The sequence below is a fragment of the Pleurodeles waltl genome, chromosome 2_2, assembly GCF_031143425.1.
Source record: "Pleurodeles waltl isolate 20211129_DDA chromosome 2_2, aPleWal1.hap1.20221129, whole genome shotgun sequence".
NCBI classification, from domain to species: Eukaryota; Metazoa; Chordata; class Amphibia; order Caudata; family Salamandridae; genus Pleurodeles; species Pleurodeles waltl.
Window position 1 is genome coordinate 512441538 of NC_090439.1, and position 22200 is coordinate 512463737.

The following is a 22200-nucleotide window of genomic DNA, read 5'->3' on the forward strand; positions in this document are numbered from 1 at the left end:
ACAAGGTAAGCTTTGCAATTGCATCCTTATTTTGATGCTTGAAAAGAAAATGCTTCTAGTGCTTGCACCAGAAGCATTTTCTTCCTCAATGCCTTGGACGACCCGTTGATGTGCTCACTATCGCGGTAATGTGGTGTGTGTCAAGTGGTCATCCACCGCATTTAAAAGTTTGAAGTAAAAAGTGGCCTGTTAATTGATGAGGCAGCTAGCACAGCTAATGCCAGTAGATGGAATCAAAAACTGGATTTGTAGTGTTTTCTCTTTCCCCGCAGAACATGTTTTTTAAAACAAAATCTTCAGACATGCCAGAGCACAACCACTTTCTAATTTGGCCCAAAAGATGAACATGTTTAACCAGCAACAAGCGTCCTGAGAGCTTACCTTGAAGAGGGTTTGCCTTTCTTAGTCATCTCACCGGCCAGGACTACGAGGAAACATTTGAGTAGGGATGTCTGTAGATAGGATTATCTAAATGCCACTGGAAAAAACAATGAGTCTTTTAGGATCTTATGAATTTGACAGCCATTTTTTGCTCCCATTTTTTGTAGTAGGGATTTCCAGAAGGAGGCGCCACTAAAAAGACAAGTACAGCCACCAAATCTGTTATATTTAGTCAGACAGATAGTTAAAAGGCATCTGTCAGGAGACCTGAGTCTCATTGTCAGTAGATTGGAGCAAACAGTTTTGTGAGCAGGTCGTGAAAGACCTTGGAGTGTCTTAATGTTTTAAGTTTATATCTCTTTTATTGGTTTCAAATAAATGTAAAAATACAAACATGAACCTCATCTACATCCACTGGCCGATGAGGAATAATACAAAGGTAAGAAAATAGAATCAGGGAGTGGAGCAGGAAGCAGGATGACATTGGAGGGAGCAGGTGAATCTAGTCCAGTGTAAGGGATGTTCTGGGAAGAGAAATGCTCGATGATTCTAGCTGCAGAGTGGAGGTGATAGCATAAGTCAGCAGGGCGACTGTGGAAGTCTCCAATTCGCTCTTTCTCAAGCACTCATTGTTGGTCTCTGTTCTCCTTAGTTAAAGTATTCACGACTGTGACAGGCAGGTGAACTCCCGGAAGGTTCTCGCAAAGAATTGTATGTATGGACCCCATATCTTGTCAAATTGTGGGAGTTTATGGGCTATGACTGGTGTAAATTTTTCCATGCCTAGTAAGTCCCATAGCTTATGTAGCTAGTCAGTGTGTGTGTGCGTGTCGGTCGGTGCAGCCTCTGTACCCCACTCAGACAAAAGGACTTGGTTGGCTGCACAGAGCGCTAGGGTTATTGTCCCCAAGCATAAAGGGTAAGTCAGCGCATTGGGGTGCTTTAGGCCTTCATTACGACCCTGGCGGTCGGTGTTAAAGCGGCAGTAATAGTGCCAACAGGCCGGCAGTAAAAGAAATGGGATTTTGATCATGGCGGTAACCGCCACTTTAACACACCGACCGCCAGGGTGGGAACGGCCACTGGGCTGGAGACTTCAGCATCCAGCCCGGCTGCTGTCACAATCCCACCCTCAGGATTACGATCCAGCCTACCGCCTTGGTTTTCAGCCCAATCTTACTGCCATGAAAACCATGGCGGTAGGCACTAACAGTGCCAGGGAATCCCTTCCCTGGCACTGATAGGGGTCTCATCTATCCCCCTCCCCAGAGTCCTTCCACACCCCCCCTCCCTCTCCTGCCCCCGCACATATACACACCCACACGTGCACCCATAAACACACATGCCCACACGCATACCCACCACCACCCACGCATGCACACATACATACCCACACACGGCAACACACCAACATACCTTGTCACACACATGCATTCACAACACTCACAATCACTCATTCACGCATGCATCCTATGCGACTCACACCCGCATGCATGCATACCAAACCATACACCCCCCCCCTACAGACACACAACACCCCTCACTCTCCTCTCCAGTCGGAGAACCTAACTTACTTGCTTGCAGGGGGTCCTCTGGCTGGAGACGGTCCGCGGGTCTGCTGTCAGCAGCAGCGTCCGCCAGCAAAACACCGCCAGGCCGTATCATTGGTCATGATACGCTCGGCTGTGTTTTGCTGGCGTGGCAGTGCTGCTGTCAGCAGCGCCGCCTTACCGCCGTCCGCCGCCATGACTGTCGGCGGTCATGATACCCGTAGACGGTTGGTAGCCACGTCGGCGGTATGTTGGCAGCCGTCGCTGTGGCGGTAGGCGGTCAATACCGCCAATGTTGTAATGAGGGCCTTAATGTTTTAAAGGATTTGCTTTCTTTTACTAGGAGTCAGTTTAGGGATTTTAGCTAGGAGCGATGTGAGTAGACCTCTTAAAATTAAACAGAAGTGGCTATGTAGTTTTGAACTCAGTGTCCTGAGTTCTAGCCATTCGTTATTTGTCACCTGGCCTATGTTCTTCTGTACGTCATGTTTCAGGAGCAACCAGGAAATAAACAATACATATGTAACTAAATAATGATGCACACTAATACTAAACATTCATCGAAATTAGGACATTTATTTACATAAGCAGGACTGACCTATATGCTTTGCATGCAGTTTCTGAAGACAGTGATAACAAATCATAGTAGTAAATTTAATCTTCTATAACCTTTCTATAATGCAAATTTGAAAAAACATTTCCTACAATTCATCATGACAGAAAATTTGACATTAAAGCATACTAACTGGTACAATTAGGGAAGAAACAATACATGTAAAGCACTTTTTGCAGTAGTCAGATACACAGGCACATTAAAGTATACTTTATGCTCCAAATTGGAAAGGAAGTCGCTCAGAAAGGAAATAGGTGAGGATTGGCTACTTTTGTATGGTGTCTTCAATGATACCTCTGTCCAGTCTATGAACACCAGTCTCTCTCTGGAAGGGCTGGTATGTTTGAACAGTTTATATCTAAAATGGAAGGCCCAGAACAAACTTGTTAACTAAGGCCCGGTGATAAAAACCTGTTTTCATACAGAGGGAACAATGACTATCTGTTCAAGCGGGTCTGTTCTATTGAGACAGGCCAACAACTATTTGCCTGTAGTTGCTAGTGGTCTGGGGTGGCACAGTGGCAAACAAATGATTGATAGTAACGCAGAAGATGCATTGCCTGTGACTTTTGCAAGTGTTTCACTATTAATATTCTTTTGTTCTAAAGGCCCAGAACAATGACAGCAATTTGTTGTTTGGTGGGAGGAATGTCTTTCATCATTAACAGATACGGGCCTGCCGCACAACAAAACTGATATACTCACAGCTACGTTGCCAACTTCATTTAAGCAATGCAGTAATAGCTCCAGCTCATCTTCTAACCAGGCGAGGTTTTTCAACCGTTGAAGACAAAGTCACTTTTAACCACCATTGTCCGGCCAGCAGCTTGACGTCCCGTGCTTTGACTTAAGAAAGAAATGAAGCTTCTCAGGGTAAATCATGGCATCCTCACTATCCATCCAAAGGCTAAGATGAGTCAAGTGATTTCCCTGGGGACCACATGATCCTGGGGTGAAGACTGTCCTTCGGGTACCATCATGACCCTTGGATGCTGTATGAATCATAAGTGGCTATGCTCTACACCTGCCACTGCCTTCGAGGCTATCTGTTCCTCAGCCAGTGTCTCAGTAAGAGAAGTGGCCATTCTTACGTACAGTACGGCCTGACACATTTTTCAGGGGGCATTGCTACAGCTTGCACTACTTCCTGATAAAAAATGAGGTCAGCTCCACTCGATAAATGCTTTATTCAAATTAAGCTAGTTCCTTCCTTTCCAAAAATGTAAGATGCTGTCTTTGCCTCAGGTATTAACAGCACTGTTCAGAAAAAAATAGTCGTACTGTGTAGACCTGCAGTAAGGATACTTTCATGCTCCTATTAATAAGGATCACAGTAAGTTGCTGAAAGAACTCCTTTTTGAAGGATTAGATGATATGCTGCCTGTTACCCTTAGTTATCTTGCTGGCTGGATCTGTAATCATTAGACAAAAAATTGCTTGGGAAATAGGCACATATGTGAAACTATAGACTACTTTAAATAGTATCAGCATCTTCTCAATGGCCACTGTCTGAGCAATAGAGCCGGAAAGTAAAATTCACCTATGTTTTCTCTTATAAAGTGTCAAAGACATCATAATAATTTTGGTGACTAGCTCGATGACCACAGCTTCATCAACACCACTGTCCTCAATGAGCCATTAGAACATCTGAGAGGCATCTTCGTCAATGGAAAATGAAGTGAAAGTACAGTGATAGTGCTGGCAGTATTCCTACCCCATACTTCAGTTTCTCTAACCAAGTAAAGCCCATTTCCAGGCATAACTCTGGGTAAAGCTGTTCATAGAGGGGAAGAACAGAGCCTGGTCCAAGAGCTGGATATTTGTCCCATCACTGGTGAAAAGTATGCCAAAAAGGAGGCAGGTTGCTATATTTAGGAACTAGGCATCACTGTGGTACTCTGCCTTTGTGGATGACTCTGATACCTGCTGGATTTTTGCAATCTGTTCTGCATATGATGAACTACTTCCACCAAAATCTCCCAAGTCTGATTACAGAAACCCACTCTTTGGTGAAAAACATCTTCCCCACAAGCTGTTTGTTACAATTCTGAGGGTGCCTGCTCTGGCGCACATTCTAATCTAGTTTTACATTCAATAACGTCACCTCTTGTGCCTTGAATTTCACATGATGTTCATGTGGTGTCTCAGTGCCACCCTGTGTCCCCTGCCCCACACAGCTTGGAACTACCTTCTGTCCTTAGGCTAATTGATTCTAGGCTATCTGCTCCTGCAGATGAAGATTGGTCAGAAAGAGAAGGAAAGCATTCGAGACAGAATATTGCACCTCAATATGAAATATATAACCTTTGGGCATACTGGCTTGTTTAAGGCTTTAGGCTGTAGCTAGCACCCTAGAAAAGCTGACTACATTTCAAGAAATTGAAGAGGAAGAAAGTCTGAAAAAAGGGCCGAAACAGCATCACACCAAATATTTGACACACAAGTCTAGCATAGGCTAGCTGCAGAGAGGAACCAAGGAGAACTGAAGAAGTGTTGAGACGCAGAAAAAGGCGCAAACTAGGCTATGAACAGCAAAGAATACTATGAAGAATGAAATAGTTGATAGATGTCGGCTTCCCATATGTACAGCTTCTTCTGCTGGCAGCTGGGCGTTACAAATTGATTCATCATGGGCAAGTCTAATGCCAGGCATTCCCATCTGATATTTGACTCCAAAAGACAGGCAAAGCGCCCCGTACCAGATGATTCACATAATTCCACCCGAGACGATGCTGGGGAGGGAGACACGCTCTCGCTAGGGGACATCAGGTCCCTTCTTCTGGACAAGAAGTCTAGCTTAACTGCCATCGACCACAAAATAGACTTCTTGACACAGTGCATGGAAGCTATGAGGGTCCGCTTAGATAAGCAACAAACTTGTGTCACGAGTTCTGAACAGCATATCACTGACATTGAAGATGATGCAGCACAACAGTCCAAGCGGCTTACTGAGATGCAAGATGAATTCCAATGCATAGGCCTTAAAAATGGGAAGCTAGATCACGGCAAAACAATGCCCGTATTTTGGGCATCTCTGAATCCACCAACATGGGTCGCACAGATAACTATATTGAGGACTTGTTGACCACACTGTTTGGTGCCAATAAATTCTCCAAAATGTTATCTTTTGAATGGTCCCAGACCAGTCCCGGTTCACCCCCCCCACCTTATCCCATCATCGCTAAACTCCTCCGTTATGGAGATCATGATCTACTTCTATGCTTAGCCTGAGAAGCCAGAGAAATGCATCATGAGGGATGAAGCTATCCTTCTACCCCGATTCCACACCAGATGTACAGGATAACCAGCGGAAATTTCTTCCAGTAAAAAACTACAAGAAAGTGTCATTACCTGCATTATGCTGTACCCTGCACATCTTAAATTTAACTGGAAGGCCAAGACAAAGATTTTCATGAACTCTGGAGAGGCTCTGTCTTTTCTTTGTCATGGAACCCAGACCGTCCTTCGGGGTCTCCCCAACTTGGGATTGACTCTAAGTCACCAATGGAGGAGATTGAATTAACCTCTCCTTTAACTACATTCAGACCCTTATCTATACTTGGTGGTGCTATTTTGACTGAGAGCTGCTGTTTATCCAGATCAATCTGTACTTTTAATCTGTTGCGAGAAATGTGAATGGTCACCAAGAAATCTATATGTAATTTCAGTTGTTTACCTGTTGATAAATCTTTGCTGTTGTCATGTACTTATTGTGCATTCATGCTGTACTGCGACTGCTTATTCATGTTATGTGATGCTCTGGTCACCTCTGGCTTTTAGCTTTTGTGAACTGCACACTGTTAATCCATTACCTATTGGTTATTCTGTTTACTGTGGGGAATTATGTTTAGGCCATTCCCTGGGAGTTTGGGCCCTAATGTGGGTGGGAGTGGAAGCGGGTGGTTTATCAAATGAGGCAGTGATTCTTGTTGTCTGTTTTATAATTTGGCAAGGGTCTACTTTATATCACGTTGGGCTGATGGTGCATTTAGCAATCATTATGGTTGGGTACAAAGACAGAGATCCTAATAACTAAAATTACTCATGTGGGATGTTCGCGGATTCAGCAACCCAAAGAAATGCTGACCAGTTCTAGTCTACTTTGCAAGGCACACTATAGATATTATCTTCAAGGGACTCCCCTCTCTCCTCAACTGGAAAGCCTGTTTGCCTCCATGTGGGGCCCTAATAAATTATTTCTCCTCCTATTCCAATTTCCCCAGGGGGTAGTAACATTTATTTGTAAATCAGTTCCCTTTCAACACATAAACAGTGTCATTGATCCACAGGGCAGATTTGTGATTCTACAAGGCCTGGTTAACTACACTCATGATACTTTAATCAATTCATATGGCCCGAACACAGATTGTCCCAAATTATTTTTAACAATCATGAATCACTGCACAGGCCTAAACCCACGTAGCATTACATCCTTGGACTGCTCTGGCCGGGGAGACTGGAGACACACTACGCCTGAGGCCTGTTTGGGGGACCATGCAACATTTTGAGTTCCTTGATCTTTGCTGGATGCTAAATACGCCCAAGAGGAGTATACTTTTTACTTCTCAGTCCAAAATTTATTTTCCTGCTTAGATTTTTGGCTAGGCATGAAATATATGTGGGGTTGGCTAAGGGAAATCAGCCACCTCCCCAGGACCCTGTCACATCACTCTTCTGTTATGATGACTCTGGATTGGCCAGGGTTGGTGGCCAGTAGCTCCTGAAACGTGGTTAGACACTGTTCTCCATGAGGAGGTACATCAAACAATTACAAATTTTCATGAGTTTAATAAGGGATCATTGACCACAGCGTCGTCCTGTAGGATGCCCTGAAAGCCCTCATTTTCGGCAAGTGCATCGTTAAGAGTAACAAGATTTCAATGTTCATTCACTCTCGCCTTCATAGACTAGAGAACCAATTGCGTAACTCAAAGCAACAGTATGACACCCTACATGTTATCTCCTTACTGGAGCAAATGCAAGTCATGCTGACGGAATTGAAAGAGGAGGCTGACAGAAAATCTGCGTTTTTGGGAAAATATGCATTGGCGTGGCGTTACGGGGAACGGGACACATTGAGGCATGCCTTAGCTCCCTTACTGAGACCTCAGTGAGCTGCAGTACATGTCACTCACATACAGACACCCGAAGGTGAGGACCGCTACACACCTGATTCCTGAATCACTATTTTGGGCCGTTAAGAAATGCAAAATGGGCTTTTCAGATGTACAAAGCCCTTTAGGGAATCACAAATTGCGATTTCTACTCAGTAGAAAATGTAATTTGCGATCCTTTAAATAGGAAATCCCAAATAGGGATCATCTATTTGTGATTCCTATTCAGATGTACAAAGCTTTTCTAAATGCCAATTGGGCATTTAGAAAATGCAATTACCATCGACTCCAAGTCGATGGTAGCCATGTGCAATTTGAAAAAAGGAGCCCAAAATTATTTTTTTTAAATGCAATAGAGCAACACATGCCCCTTGGGCAAATGTGTGCGGTACATGTGAACCACTATTTTTGGGGTGCATTTCAGGGGGGCCTTTTGCCCATAGCCATCCTTGGTTTTGCATTTCCCAAATAGCAATTTCTATGAAGTCACTATTTAGGAAATGCAAAATTTTATCTACGTACATCAGGCCCGATATCCTTCCAAACTGCAGGCTGGTGATGGCACTTTTCACAACTACCTAGAGCATGCAACTTTGGCCTGGTTGGGACAGGAAGATTCTACCACATTGAACTAGCCCATCTCATTAGAAGAGATCAGAGCTGTGATTTGCAGCTTAAAAATGGTATTGCCCCTGGCATTGATGGACTTCCTGCAGAATTTTATAAAACATATGCTGACAATTTTCACCCTTGCTTTTTGCGACTTAAGAGGCTTACAAGACAGGTATACTTCAGCATCAAAGCATGAGGCCATTATTATCACTCTTCTTAAGCTGGATAAACCTCCGAAATGCTATAACTTACTGACCCTTATCGCTCATACATGTGGATACTAAGATTTTAGCTAAAATGCTGGTGATCAAGCTATTTAATCTTGTGCCTCTCCTAATTCGACCAGATAATCTGGATTCATTCCAGAGCTCTGCACCGCTGACAATCTCCGTTCACTATTTGCTCTTACTCATCAACTAGGCCCTAGTCAGAAACTTCTGGTGATGTTTTTAGATGCTACTAAGGCGTTTGACACTGTTGAATGGCCCTTTTTAATGGTGATGATGACTCGAATGGGGTTGGGAAGAGCGATCACCAGATGGATTCAACTGCTCTACACAGCCCTCTCCCCTGAGTTAGAGTCAATGGTGGAATGTCTGCAGCTTTTAAGATCAGTAGGTGCACAAGAAAAGGTTGTACACTTTCCCCCTCACTTTTCGGCCTCACAGTAGAATCCTTTCCATGTCTACTTTGAGAATTTCACTATAAACACAGGATCACTCAGGGATATCGCTGCACCTTAATATCGATGTATGCAGATGATGCTCTTCTGGTGGTGTGAGACCCTTAAGTGAATCTGCACCCATTATGGAAGAGATCATCCAGTTTGGCTGCTGGGCAGGTTTCCAATTCAACTGGTCGAAATACACTCTGGTCTCACTTAAGAGGGCCACTACTGAGCCCTGCTTGTCGTTCCAAGTACAGTGGTGGACAGATCCGGTAGGCTATTTAGGTATCATGTTGATATTCAAACAATCATTCTGCAGAGTTATGGGATGTATATTGAGTGTCTGCGGGATAGGGTGGAGTGTTGGATAACCCTGCCTCAGTCTTTGGCTGGCAGAGTGGATTTGATGAAAATTCTGATTCTGCAAAAGTTACTCTATATGTTTCAAAACATTCCTATCCTCTTGAACAAGTCCTTTTTTAAGCAACTGAACAACACTTACTATTCGTCTGGCATGGGTGAACAAGCACCCTTGTCTGAGCTGGAACTGATTGTGTCTTCCTTGTGACAGGGCGAGGAGAGGGCTTTGTTGCGCCACAGTATACTATTTGGTGGCCGAGCTCAATTTACACATCATTGGATGCATAAAGGTTGACATGCCCCACATCTTGTGCTAGAACTGGGGCTAATACATCCAGTGCCCATACAAGAGGAGCTTGTAACCAACGTTTCCTAAGGAGCCCCCAGGAATGGCCTGTGCTGTCAGTATTATTATCATCCCCACAGCCAGTTAACTTTTCTTGTGCCTGTATTCAGCAGCCATAGTCCTGCTGGATGTGGAACCACCCAAGTCCTATTGAAATGGGTGGAAAATCTGAGTGTAGACATCACAGATGAGATGTGGTGCTACTGCTGCCAGGAGACTGGAGAGATCTTTCCTGATACTGCAAAATAAAACCCAGATCTTTGTGACAGGGGGTGAATTTTGGCATTGTTCAGCATTCCGTCCATCATCTGTCCCTTTTGCCTTTGTCCCCGTAAGTTGTAAGGGTATGCCCAGACATGGTCACTGCTCACTGGATTCAAGCTAGCCTGGCTAATGAGGGGTGAACAGCGAAACCGATCCCTGGATGCTTGTTTCTAGTCCAGAGAGGACCTGGCCTGGCAGTTCAGGCTGGCCTGTTCCCGTGGGGAACAGGGTCAAGACTGATTTGCATATGGCTGTGTTCAAACTGGGGTGGCGTGGTGGGCAAAAAAAACGATGGATTAAACGCAGATCTTTGGGCCTGGGGTTGAATATTTCCATTGTTCAGCATTTCGTCCATCATCTGTTCTTTTTTAGATCTCTCCTAATGGCAGCCTTTGCTTAATAAATTATAAGTTCCTCTCACAGCTTTATCTTGCACCGGAAACACGAGCTAAACATAATCAATCTGAGGACACTCGCTGTAAAAGGTGTGGGATTTGGGATGCTGACATTTTACATCTTGCATGGAACTGCTCAAATGTGGCTGAGTTCTGGATGCAGCTACTGCAGGCTGTGGAATCCATGACTCCAGCTGGTCTTCAAATATCAGCTAGCATTGTGTCGCTGTGACATCTTAAACACCTACCCAAGGCTTTCTGAAAGCTCATTTCAACTGTGATTCTCTTGGGTAAACCTCAGATTGTGTGTGTCCAGCTCTTGAAAAGGTTACTCGTCTGAATATGGAAATCTTCTCCAGGTCCAGTTGCAACATCAGATATTGCCACTAGTGATTGTTAGCAGGCCTCACATGTAGTTTTTACAGCAAGATGCCTGATATTCACATGGAGCTCCCAAAGTTCCTTTTCCTCCTCCTGCATTGCTTAAATAGAGCCTTCCTCACTTTCCACCTTCACATTTTCTTGTTCCAGCATTTGTAAAGGTAGACACCAAGATATTCCCCAATCACTTGCTCCGGTGTGACAGCCTGCAATCACAGGTCAGCCAAATGGGTGCTTGGGTTCGATCAATCCACTGAAGGACACTTTGAAGACTATTTGCGATCGATTTTTTAACACAGCAGGTATTTCCATGAGATATTATCAATTTTGAATAAAGTTTCAACATTTTGACCAATTTTCTTTATTTGTGTTTTATTTTTATTCTTACGTTTTGCTGCATTTGGTATGGGCATTTACACTCTGTTTCTTTAATTGTTCTTTGGTTGGTTTGCTACACATAAAAACTCATGCATTTTGTATAAACTGTAAACTTTGCACTTGTATAGCGCACTACTCACCCGTTAGGGTCTCAAGGCGCTGAACTCATACTGCTATGGAACCCCTCCTGGCTTTTCCCTGTGAGGTGCCCACTCCTGGGCACCCCCAGGGTGAAGCCAAGCATCCAACGCTGTTGGGGCCGTTGTGGAGATTAAGCAAGCTATTGCCCAGAGTTGCAGAGTGGGACCCATTAATTAGATTAGGCACCGAGGCGAGAATTATCTGGTCCAAGAGAATTGAGCCCAAGACCTGCCGAAGCGGGACTTGAACCCTGGTGTTGAGTCAGATCTCTGCTTCAGGGTCTGCCGCTCTAACCATTGTGCCACACTTCTCCACTGAGAACTGCCTTGCTGCTCAGCCTAAGCATCCAAAGGAGAGCAAAAATTACTGTTGGATGAATGAGTGAAACCTTATGTGGTTAGTTAATTAAATCTATTACAACCTCTAAACACAAATTAATGTGCAGTCAGTTGAAATAATACTCTATGAAAACACCCAAACATCAAATCAATTTCACTTGGAAATCTGCAATGCGGTTCAACACTGCATCTGTAGGATCAAATATAGTCTACAGTAAATCACAGTGTGCATCAATTAGAAATTCTTAACATGTTCCAGTCACGTAATGAGTGTAGAACGTATTTAGTTATAAGCTTCTTGGTCTGGTACAAAATAGACCCTAGAAGACTGCAAAAAATATATATATAGTTAATCATGGTGTGTTTCAAATAAATGTGTCTCAACATGATCCATGTACACAAGAAATCTACACAATAACTGTGGATTATCTCCTTTAAAGCAGCAGATTAATGCTTGTGGACAAGTTTAAACAGGTTAACACAATAGGTTTTTGCCTTTGTGCACGTGAGAGCTCAGACACAGCTGGCATCCGAAGAGTAACCTCCTTTCCTGATTGCCTGTCATTCAGATGTCATGGAGGTATCATTGACACCCGTATGAACTCTATCGGATTTTTGTACTAGCGTAGATAGACATGAATATTTTTGATTAACCCCACCACTTTTATCCTCAGGCTCTGAGACCCAGTGTTTTTCGTGAATGTTAGGAAATGAGTTATGGCTGACATGCCCTTTACAAACGGTGTTTCATGATGGTAAACTGGTGATTTTTAAGACAGTATTTTTGGTTAGGGCGACATCACTTGTCAATGAAGTTTAGGCTGTTTGTGCTCAGAAGATGTCAACTGTTATCTATGAAGACAAGGTGATATTTTGTGCACATTTCACTTTATATTGGGACTTCATAGGAAACAGGAAAAGTTCCTTCCTACCGTTTTCACAAATCTTTCATCTAATCTATGACATACTTCATACTTTTACTACTTTGAATGTGTATCCATAATGCAGCAAATCAGTCCGCACTTTGTATCAACTAATTTTCTTCTATGATGACACTACTGCATTATCGGTAGTGTAGTGTCTTTTATAGAATATTGTTTCTCTAGTGGGTTTTTGCCTCCGAAGGTTTGCATTTTTGTACTGTTAAGTCCAAGACAGCCATAATATCCCTGCAAAAAAAACATTACTATTGAGGTAGCCTGCAAAGGGTTCCAGTAGCAATGCTTTACACAGTCTGTAATCACCAAGTTAAACATCAGCTCGACAGCCAATGTTACATTTAAATAAACTATGCCAAAGTCTGTCTTTAGCTGTAACTTGCAAGATCTTAATAATTCCAACACCATTGTTTATGCTTTGAAATCTCTGGAGTGTGAAAGAAAGGACCTGTCTGTAAGACTACGATAATCTACATGCCTTAGTAAGCGCTGTACTTTGTTTGGTACTTCAGTTTACTTATATATCACGACTCCTTAATCCTCCCATGTTTATATGTCACACATTGATTTTTAAACAGTTATATTCGTGCCCGAACAGGGGTGCATGCTGGGATATAGAACACATACCATAAAAAATATGTTGTCTTTATATGTGTAGTTTGTCATTGTCAATACAAGGGCAGTCATTTATTACATACAGGTCACATGCAAGGGCTGAGAACTTATTGATGTTGATAAGTATTACCAGTAATATTTACCAATGTTAGTCTGACTTCAGTTTATCAAATACGCAATAATTTGTTGAAAATATTATTTTGTATGCTGATGATACTCAATCTGTATTTTCCTTCTGCACTCCTAGGTTAGCTTTGTTGTGGTACTACACTGTGGTACGCCCATTTTTTGCTTTGGATGGAAGTGACAGTGGTGCAACTCTGTTGGCAGCAAAAGACATCCTTCAGAAGAAAGGAGATTCATATCCAAATTCGTCTCTATTTATGTTCTTCAGGGGAAGAATACAGAGATTAGAGGTACTGTGCTGTATTCTTTAGTCGGCTTATTTGTACACAGCAACGTCTGCCATTTACCAAACCTACCACTTAAGATCTGTTAACAATGACTTTTAATTTTGATCTTTACCCATGTGCTTTTTGAGTGTCATTTAAGAAGCTGCTGTGTCACATGAATAACACTGTTAACTAATTCCCTGCATGCATGCATGTATGTATTTATGTAAGGGTGTATGTGTGATTTAGGTAAAGCAAGCCTAGCTACAAAGCAAGTGAGTGCTTTGCAAGATATAGGTGTAGTACATGAACGTAGTGGGCATGAGATGCCTGTTTTAAGTTTTAGTTAAGCATGTGATCTATGTTGTTTTGTTTTTCTCATGCCTTCCTGTTAGACACTGGATCCCATGATTTTTTGCACAGGTTGGTAATTTCACGTATAAGCAGGGAATAATTTAGATTTTTCTGGTTGTCACATCATGAAGACTTACAGGCCGACCCTTAGTTGTAGCCCCAGAGGCAAAGATCACTATGATGGAACTGGGTAGGAAAGGATCGCCCAGGTGTCAACACCTTGTTAATGTTACTCCAGACCCCATGCAAGCACTGCAGGAAAGATAGGAACAGGATGTGAGTCCTCTGGAGGAGAAGGACTAGGTAGATACAAAGATGGCCCCCAGGGACCTGGTGGTCTGTATGAGACGTTGGCTTGTTCAATTTAGAGATTTACAAAGGATATACTAAAGTCCCATGAGACTAAGTAAAATGAAATCTTGAGCTGGCCACTTTTTATCATAAAGTTTGGCAGTGTCTCACCATACAATAATATTGCACAGGTATGTGTCACTCTAATTCAGGTTGTGGGAAGGCATATTATACCAAAGCCCAAGATGAAATGTTTGAGCTTCATGAACCCTTGAAGGGGTGGAGGGGGTTAATTGCACCACTAGGCTGCTGGTGGCGATGGACCAGCTCATTGCAAAGCGAGAGAACGCGTGTCACTGGAGGTCTGAACTTGTTCCCTCATTAGCAGAATGGACTCATGGAATGGACTGCTGTGCCAAAGCACAATCATTTTTGTATAAATCGAAGGGTTAAGGGTTATCCAGAAAACTGTACTAAAGTGTGGGGCAATTGGTGGAACTATTCAACTGATAACAATAGTTGATATATTACTTGGTTTTTTTAATACCCAAACGTTTACTGCTAAGGAGTGGTCATTATGCACGGTCATTTTATGTTCTTTTGGTTCTTATGAATCTTTTGTTGAATCTCTAAAACCAAACAACTGATGTATTGAAGTCAAAGAAAAGAGCAGCAGCAGAGCAGGCAATCAGAGCTGTTGGAGGGCCTTTGGTCTTGTTGCCAACTAAAAAGATGTGAGCAGCACATCGCCACCAGCAGCAGCAGCAACAGTATCCACGCACATAAAATCTAAATGATGTTCAGTTTGCTAGAGGGATGCTCCAGCTTATATTCCCAAAGTCAGGCTGTTTGTCAGCTGACTGCTGCCAGCTTCTGTCCTGGCATCTTTACAGTTTGAAATTCAGCCAGTCACGTTGCAGCACAGTTTCCTTCCTCAGATAGAAGGCTGGAAAGGTATTATACCTAGATATACCTGATGCTGGGGTATCTGCCTCTGTTATGAGGCACAAGTGTGCCTTCTAGTGGGTTGATCTGGCAGGAGGTTATGTGTACTGTCACAGAGAAAACATTAAACAACAGCAATGGAAGACGTGGGATGGATTGTCCTCTGTGGGTACCTGTTTTGGTTTTCTAAGAACCCTTAGGAAAATCTTTAAATTATTTCTATTTTCAGCCAAAATACTTCTTACTCAGGCTCTGACACTTTCACATCAGGATTATGGGAACGAACTGCTCCTGAGCTCTTCTTTGCATGTTCTAAAAAGACTTTAGGTGGTGCAGAACGCTGCTGCTCGCTTACTCAGACAACCCCAGACATTCATCTGGCACTCCAGCCTTGGCTTCCCTCCGTTGGCTTCTGGTTGAACAACACATTATTTTTAAAGCTATGTGTTTTATTCACCGAGCCCTTCGAAACAAGGGTACAGCCTTCCTCAGACTAATGATCACTCCTTATACCCCCTGTAGAATACTCAGATCTTCTTCAGATTTTTTAATTAACTCCTTTCGTGCTCAGGAAGTTAGATGGGGGGGTAGATCCTTCGCCTATAGAGCAGCTAAGATCTGGAACTCCCTCCCTTTGGAACTTCGTCATGACATGTCAGAATCTTCTTGTCAGAGAAAATTGAAAACTGTATTGTTCCCTGTTTAGGTCTGTTCCTCTTACCTAGTGATCTTCCTCAGCACTGGGAGGCCTTCGGGTAGCCATGCACTCTACAAATCCTCGAAACTAAACTAGCTACCATCATTCATTTTGTAATCACCATTCTTTCAGAAAAAAATATTTCTTGCGAATACTGATGGCTAACCCTATGAAAAAATTCTTATGTGTGCATCTAACTGCACATTCCTCACCTTTAGAATACTTTCCAGGAGTCTTACTAGATTATGTAGCTTTTCAGCAATGCCATTAGGTGTGCCTCATAGCTCCACACTGGCTCCATACCACTCTGGAAATGAAGCATTTGAGCACCAAACCGGGGTCACGCCATCCCGTGATTTAAAAAAATAAGAGCAAGTGTGCTAGGGTGCTATGTCCCCTCCAGAAATGACAGACTTCAAGCTATGCCGTGATTGCAGAAAACAGATAGCAATCACAGACCTGCATGAGGTGCATCTCTGGTGTTTGGGCTGTGTACACAATTTTAAGTCGTGAGACAAGTGCTCTTCAAGGCAGTCCAGGACCGGGAGGCGAAACTGTATGTCTGTGAGAAGCAGAAGTCGAAAGCTTCGTGTGGGTCCTGCTACAGGTCACTGGTGCAGGCCTATATTGCTTCCGAAAGTTTTCTCATCAGACATCCTCCCAGAGCTTGAAGTACTCCAGTAAGCCTAAGTTGAAGTCAAAAAGAACACACCAAAAAGTGAAGTAAGACATGTCCCCGTCCTGCTGCTCTATGTCCAAATAGAGTGTGGAACGGTGTACAATACTAATCAGTCTCCTCCAGGGTCTCAAAGTACGGAGCAGATCCCCTGGCTGATCTTTATGTGCCGAGAGATTCCCAGGCCATCAGCAATGCCTCTGCAAATTGAAGCCTTCAAATAGGACATGCCACATATTTTTGGCACTTTTCAAGTTCACCCAGGTATGCCTTTGGGCTTCAAGAATTTGCAGGGGCCTCCAGTATGATTACTGTTAGTGGGGCCTTCCTTGGCACCAAGTGATGCTGTGGACGCCATCCTAGGGCCATTACTGACTCCAGTACAGACGCCTACAACCATGCTGGGTTGCCACTCTTCTACATCGCTGCCAATGTTGTTGATGCCAGAGGGATTCTGGTCCCGATGTTTGACACTGAAGTGCCTTCAGCCTGATCTCATACTATGGCACGCTACAAAATTACTGAAGCTCAGTCGGTCATTGTTCAGCCTGATTCTTCACTAATGCCTTTACCAGGGTGGTCGCACCACGAAAGGGTCAATTATCTTTTTGGTTCTGATTCTGAACAAGGTACGCTATCAGAGGAAAATGATGATGAGGTTGATGATGGTGTTCTTTCCCCTTATTATATCAATGGCAGTTTCTATACAGACTTGCAGTAGGCCAGTGGTCTAAATACATCCCCTGCTACGGAGTTGGACTTGCAGCTTAGGCCACCTCCTGAAGAGAGTGTTGTTTCTGGTTGTGGTTCAAAGGGGTGCTGAGGTCCTGGATTTATAGTTGTACTCTGTACAAACCAAGACTAATATTGTCACAGACATTCTACACCCAAGGCCTGCCACGTCCGAATCCTTGCTTTACTTCAACAAGGCCTTCTTGTGCACTTGCTCCAAACCATGTGTCTGCCTGCCAGTGAATAGGCAGGTGCCTTGGCATCACGGACTGGCACCTGGTGGTCCTGATTTTCTCACTAGCCTCTCTACTCCAGAGAGGTAGTGGTTCAGGTCTCTGCTAGTAATGTTATCCTTAAATCTTTCCCTATGACTACTCTGAATAGTAGTCCAAGCTTAATGAGGCTTCTGGAAAAATCAACACAGTTTGTTCACTGGGACGCTGCATGCATGCCCTTTGTGACATAGCCAGTGTTAGAAATGGGGTCTTTAGTTTGCAGTCAGTTTATACCCTGACCAAGAAGGGACCCTCACTCTAGTCAGGGTAAGGGAGATACACATCTTGGATAACCCCTGCTCACCCCCTTGGTTGCTTGTCACAAGCAGTTAGGCTTATCTCAGAGGCCCTGTGTAAAGTATTTGTACACCACACACACAACACAATGAAAACACCACAAAAGGACTCCACACCAGTTTAGAAGAATAGCCAATATTTATCTAAATCAAACAAGACCAAAACAAAAATAATCCAACATACACAAATAAAGATATCATATTTTAAAGTAAAAAGAGTCTTAATCGATAACAATCAATGGATGTTTTGCTTTAGTACAACATACCTGGTATGCATCAAAAATAAAGCTACAGTTGGGAGGGTGCGTCAGAAAAGCAAGGGATGCGTCAATTCCTTATTTGAAAGTGAGGCCGTGCGTCGATTCTTTCTCCGCCAGGTAAGCGATGCTTTGATTCTTTCCTCGCAGGGAGGGGATGTGTTGATTTTCCGGTTAGGTAGCCTTGGGTCTGTGCAGTGATTTTGACAATTTGACACCCAGGGCCGATGCGTGGAAAATCCGGATGCACCGCAGCGATGAATCCACGCTGAGTTGGCGATGCGTTGATTTCTGCAGCTGCGAGGCAGGCGCTGCATCGATTTTATAGCCGCTAAGCAGGTGCTGCGTCGATTTTTCTGATGCTCGGCTGCAGTGCGTGGATTTTCCCTTAGGTTCTGCCAGCTTCTCATTCCAGGGGCCCAGAGACTGGATGTGGCACCACTTTGCAAGTCAGGGAGTCTTATCAAGAGAGCCCAGGTGCTGGCAGATGAGGTCTTTGATGTCTCTTAAACTTCTTAACAGTAGGCAAGCTCATTCCAAGCCCTTGGAGAATCTTCAAACGCAGAATGTACAGCAAGGTCCAGTCTTTGTCCTCTCTAAGGCAGAAGCAGCAACTGCAGGCCAACCCAGCAAAGCACACATAACAAAGGGGCAGTACTCCTCCTCACAGCTCTTCAGCTCTTCTCCATGGCAGAGGTTCCTCGTGATCCAGAAGTGTTCTTAAAGTCTGGGGTTTTGGGTCCACTACGTATGCTAATTTCTACTTTTGAGGTAGGCAAACTTCAAAGGAAAGTCTTTGTAGTGCACAAGACCCTTCCTCTTCCTCGCCCTGCCCCAGCCACAGTCTAGGAGGTTGGAGACTGTATTGTCAGGTGTCAGACACAGCCCTTTCAAGGGCAGGTGTCAGCTCCTCTCTCCCACTCTAGCCCAGGAAGACTTATCAGGATATGCAGGACACACCTTGACTCCCTTTGTGTCACTGTCTAGAGTAAATTCACAAACAGCCCAACTGTCAGTCTCACCCAGACGTGGATTCAACAGCCAAGCAGAGGAATAGAATGGTTAAGCAAGAAAATGACCACTTTTGAAAAGTAGCATTTTCAAACAGGCAATCTAAAAACCAACTTTACCAAAAGATGTCTTTTTAAATTGTGAGTTCATAGACCCCAAACACTACATCTCTGCAAAGGCAATCCCCATGATAAACTATGAGAGAGATAGGCCTTACAATAGTGAAAACCGAAATTGGCAGTATTTCACACATCAGTACATGTCCTACCTTTCAAATACACTGCACCCTGCCCATGGGGCTACCTAGGGCCTATCTTAGGGGTGCCTTACATGTACAAAAAGGGAAGGGTTGGGCCTGGTAAGTGGGCGCATTTGCCAGGTCGACATGGCAGATTAAAACTGCACCACACACAGACACTGCAGTGGCACTCATGTGGGTGGCACAAGTAGTGCTGCAGGCCCACTAGTAGCATTTGCTTTACAGGCCCTAGGCACACATAGTGCACTTCACTAGGGACTTACCAGTAAATCAGATATGCCAATCATGGATAAACCAATAATAATCACAACTTAGATAGACAGCACTTGCACTTTAGCACTGGTCAGCAGTTGTAAAGTGCCCAGAGTGCGAAAACCAGCAAAAACAAAGTCCAGCACACAGTCAAAAATACAGGAAACAGAGGCAAAACACAGGGGAAACAACACCAAAGATGCTAGGTCTAACAGTCATCAATATGTTGCTGGTGTTTCAAAAAGACCTTAGTGCCTCTCCTGCCTGAACAATATATGATGGACAAGATGCAGCCAACTACATGATTGGCGCTGGCCTAGACACCGCCATCTGTTTGGAGAGTGCTGTTAATACCAGCGTATGGCTGCACTGTCACGGTTGGATGCATTACACAGGATTTTCAGAGACCCTGAGGCTTCTCTCATGGATATGCACTTTGATGGCTTATGCTTCTAGGCAAAAAAAGCTGATTCTGCCCTTGAGTGTTTAAAGGACTGCAGTGCTAAGCTACACTTTCTGGTACTGTTGACCCCTGCCAAGCAGTTTCCTTATCAGTTATAACATTTTAGGGGCTAAGCCTGGCGTTGGCATATAGACTGTCACCCAAACGACTACAGTAGTGGCTTCGGATAGGGGTCTGGTAGACATCACGCAAGCCAACAGGGGCACCAGTCCTCCCTTCCCTTGTCACCTGTGGCAGCTACCTCCAAGCTGCTTTAGTTTGCTCTTAGTGGCACACACCCATCTTCTGTGAGACTGGATTCAAATGTTCCTCCCCATTTGCCTTTGTTTACAAAAGTGAAGGTGGTGGTCACAGCACACCTTCGGAAGCTGCCAATACCAGTCTTTCCCTACCTTGATGACTGGCTGCTAGTGGTGGCCTGGCTTAGTCATGTGTTTGGAGCTGTTCTGGACACAGGTCAGTTCAAGGCCATATTTCTCCAAGTCCTGTAGATTCAGGCTATGATCCTGATGTTTCAGCATTGGCCCTGGATCTCTGTGAGACCATTTCGGAGGCTTCTGACCTCTCTGCCTCCTGTGTCTTCCTGACTCTGCCAGGTGGCACATGCAGGCTTTGCAATTGAATTTTAGGTCTCATATGCACAGCACCACAAACATCTGACAGATTCTATTCAGGTTTCAAAAGGGACTGTCCACAATCTGCAGTGTTGGCTTGGCTGCTGGTACGCAGTTGAACCAGTCACATGCCCCTCTCCATTCCCCACCTAGAGTTATCAATTGCTTGGGATGCATCACTTCAGGGCTGTGGTGGTCATGTTGGGGAGATAGAAATCAAAGGACTCTGGTTCCCAGCAGAAGCCCAGCTCCATATCAATCTCTTGGATCAGTGAGCCAATGGTTTGATGTTGAAGGTTTTCCTGCGGTCCATCAAGAGGAGGCTGGTGCGATTTCTCATGAACATCACCACCTCCATGTGCTTCTGCAACAAGCAATGCAGAGTGGGGTCCTGGGTCATGTGTCAAGAGGCTATAAGCAGGGCCACTGGAATTATGTGACTGTGCGGCTGCAGCGATATTTGCATAGTTACAGATTAGCCGCATTTCCACACAATCCACCATCTGCTGCATAATCTGCAGACTTTGACAAAAAACACTGCTTCTAGCTCAAACGGTTCAAAAGTTACTAAAAGTGCAGTGACACGTGTTGCAGCTCAGTGAAAGGTCCTTTGTAAAACTGGACAGGTCATCGTTTTGTTGCTTATTGCTACGTTTGGGTATTGTAATTGTACTAATGAGGCGCAACCAAGACCCAGACAGTGCTATGAAGTTTAAACATTTTGAAATAATTAAGTAATATTATTACAATATGTGCCGCATAATTTGCCTTTTCCTGACGCATAATTTACTAAACCCTGCTGCATAATTTGGCACCCTTTTGCCACATAATTCCACTGGCCCTGGCTGTAAGCTTTTTTGTTGGCCGAAGTGTCAGGGCATTTTCCTGATTGTACACCGTCCCAGGAGATTCTTGAATGCCACCGGACTAGATCAGTCAGTAGTGTCTGGCGGATTACAAATGGTCTCTACATCCCAAGGTGGTACAGGGCATCTTCCTACAGTCGGAGGAACCCTGGTTAGAGCTTTTGGCCACTGTCTAGAACGTACAGTGTCAAATGTTTTATGTGTTGGAGTTCCCATGAAGAGACTTGCTAGGAGATGCATCTGGCTAGATTGGAACAAAAGACTTCCGTACTCCTTTCCACCCCTGCCTCTCCTACCCAAGTTCTGAAATACATCATGAATGAAGGGCCAAGGTCATCCTAGAGGCTCCAGATTGGGCCAGGAGAATGTGGTACCCAGAAACTCCAATCTGACTCCCCCCTCAAGGGGATCTCTTATCCCATTGGCAGGGCAGGGACCTTTACTCAAACTGTGCAACCTACACCTTTATGCATGGGGGTTGAGCAGAGCATTTAACTGCATTTGGTTTGCCACCTGAAGAGGTGGGTGTCATCCTTGCCCCCAGGCTGTATTCCACAGAGTTCATTTATGCCCTGCACTGGGATACGTTTGTGGCCTAATGAGTTTGAGTATCTTTATTAGGTTATTGACATAAACATAGTATTTTAAACCAGTGTCCTCAAATAGTTGTATGGTTCTTCTTAATTTGATGTTTGCAGTATAGCAGCAAGATTGTGCTATCTAGTCT

The 22200-nt window shown here is 44.0% G+C and overlaps 1 protein-coding gene across 3 annotated transcripts in view; it reads left to right on the top strand.

Moving 5' to 3' along the window:
- TTC39C (tetratricopeptide repeat domain 39C) overlaps positions 1 to 22200 on the top strand; it is a 449102-nt gene that overhangs the window by 253955 nt on the left and 172947 nt on the right. For all 3 annotated transcript variants that reach the window (XM_069220027.1, XM_069220029.1, XM_069220030.1), the window contains one exon: positions 13341 to 13509. In XM_069220027.1, the coding sequence (XP_069076128.1) occupies positions 13341 to 13509 (169 nt within the window). The remainder of the gene's footprint in view (positions 1 to 13340; positions 13510 to 22200) is intronic.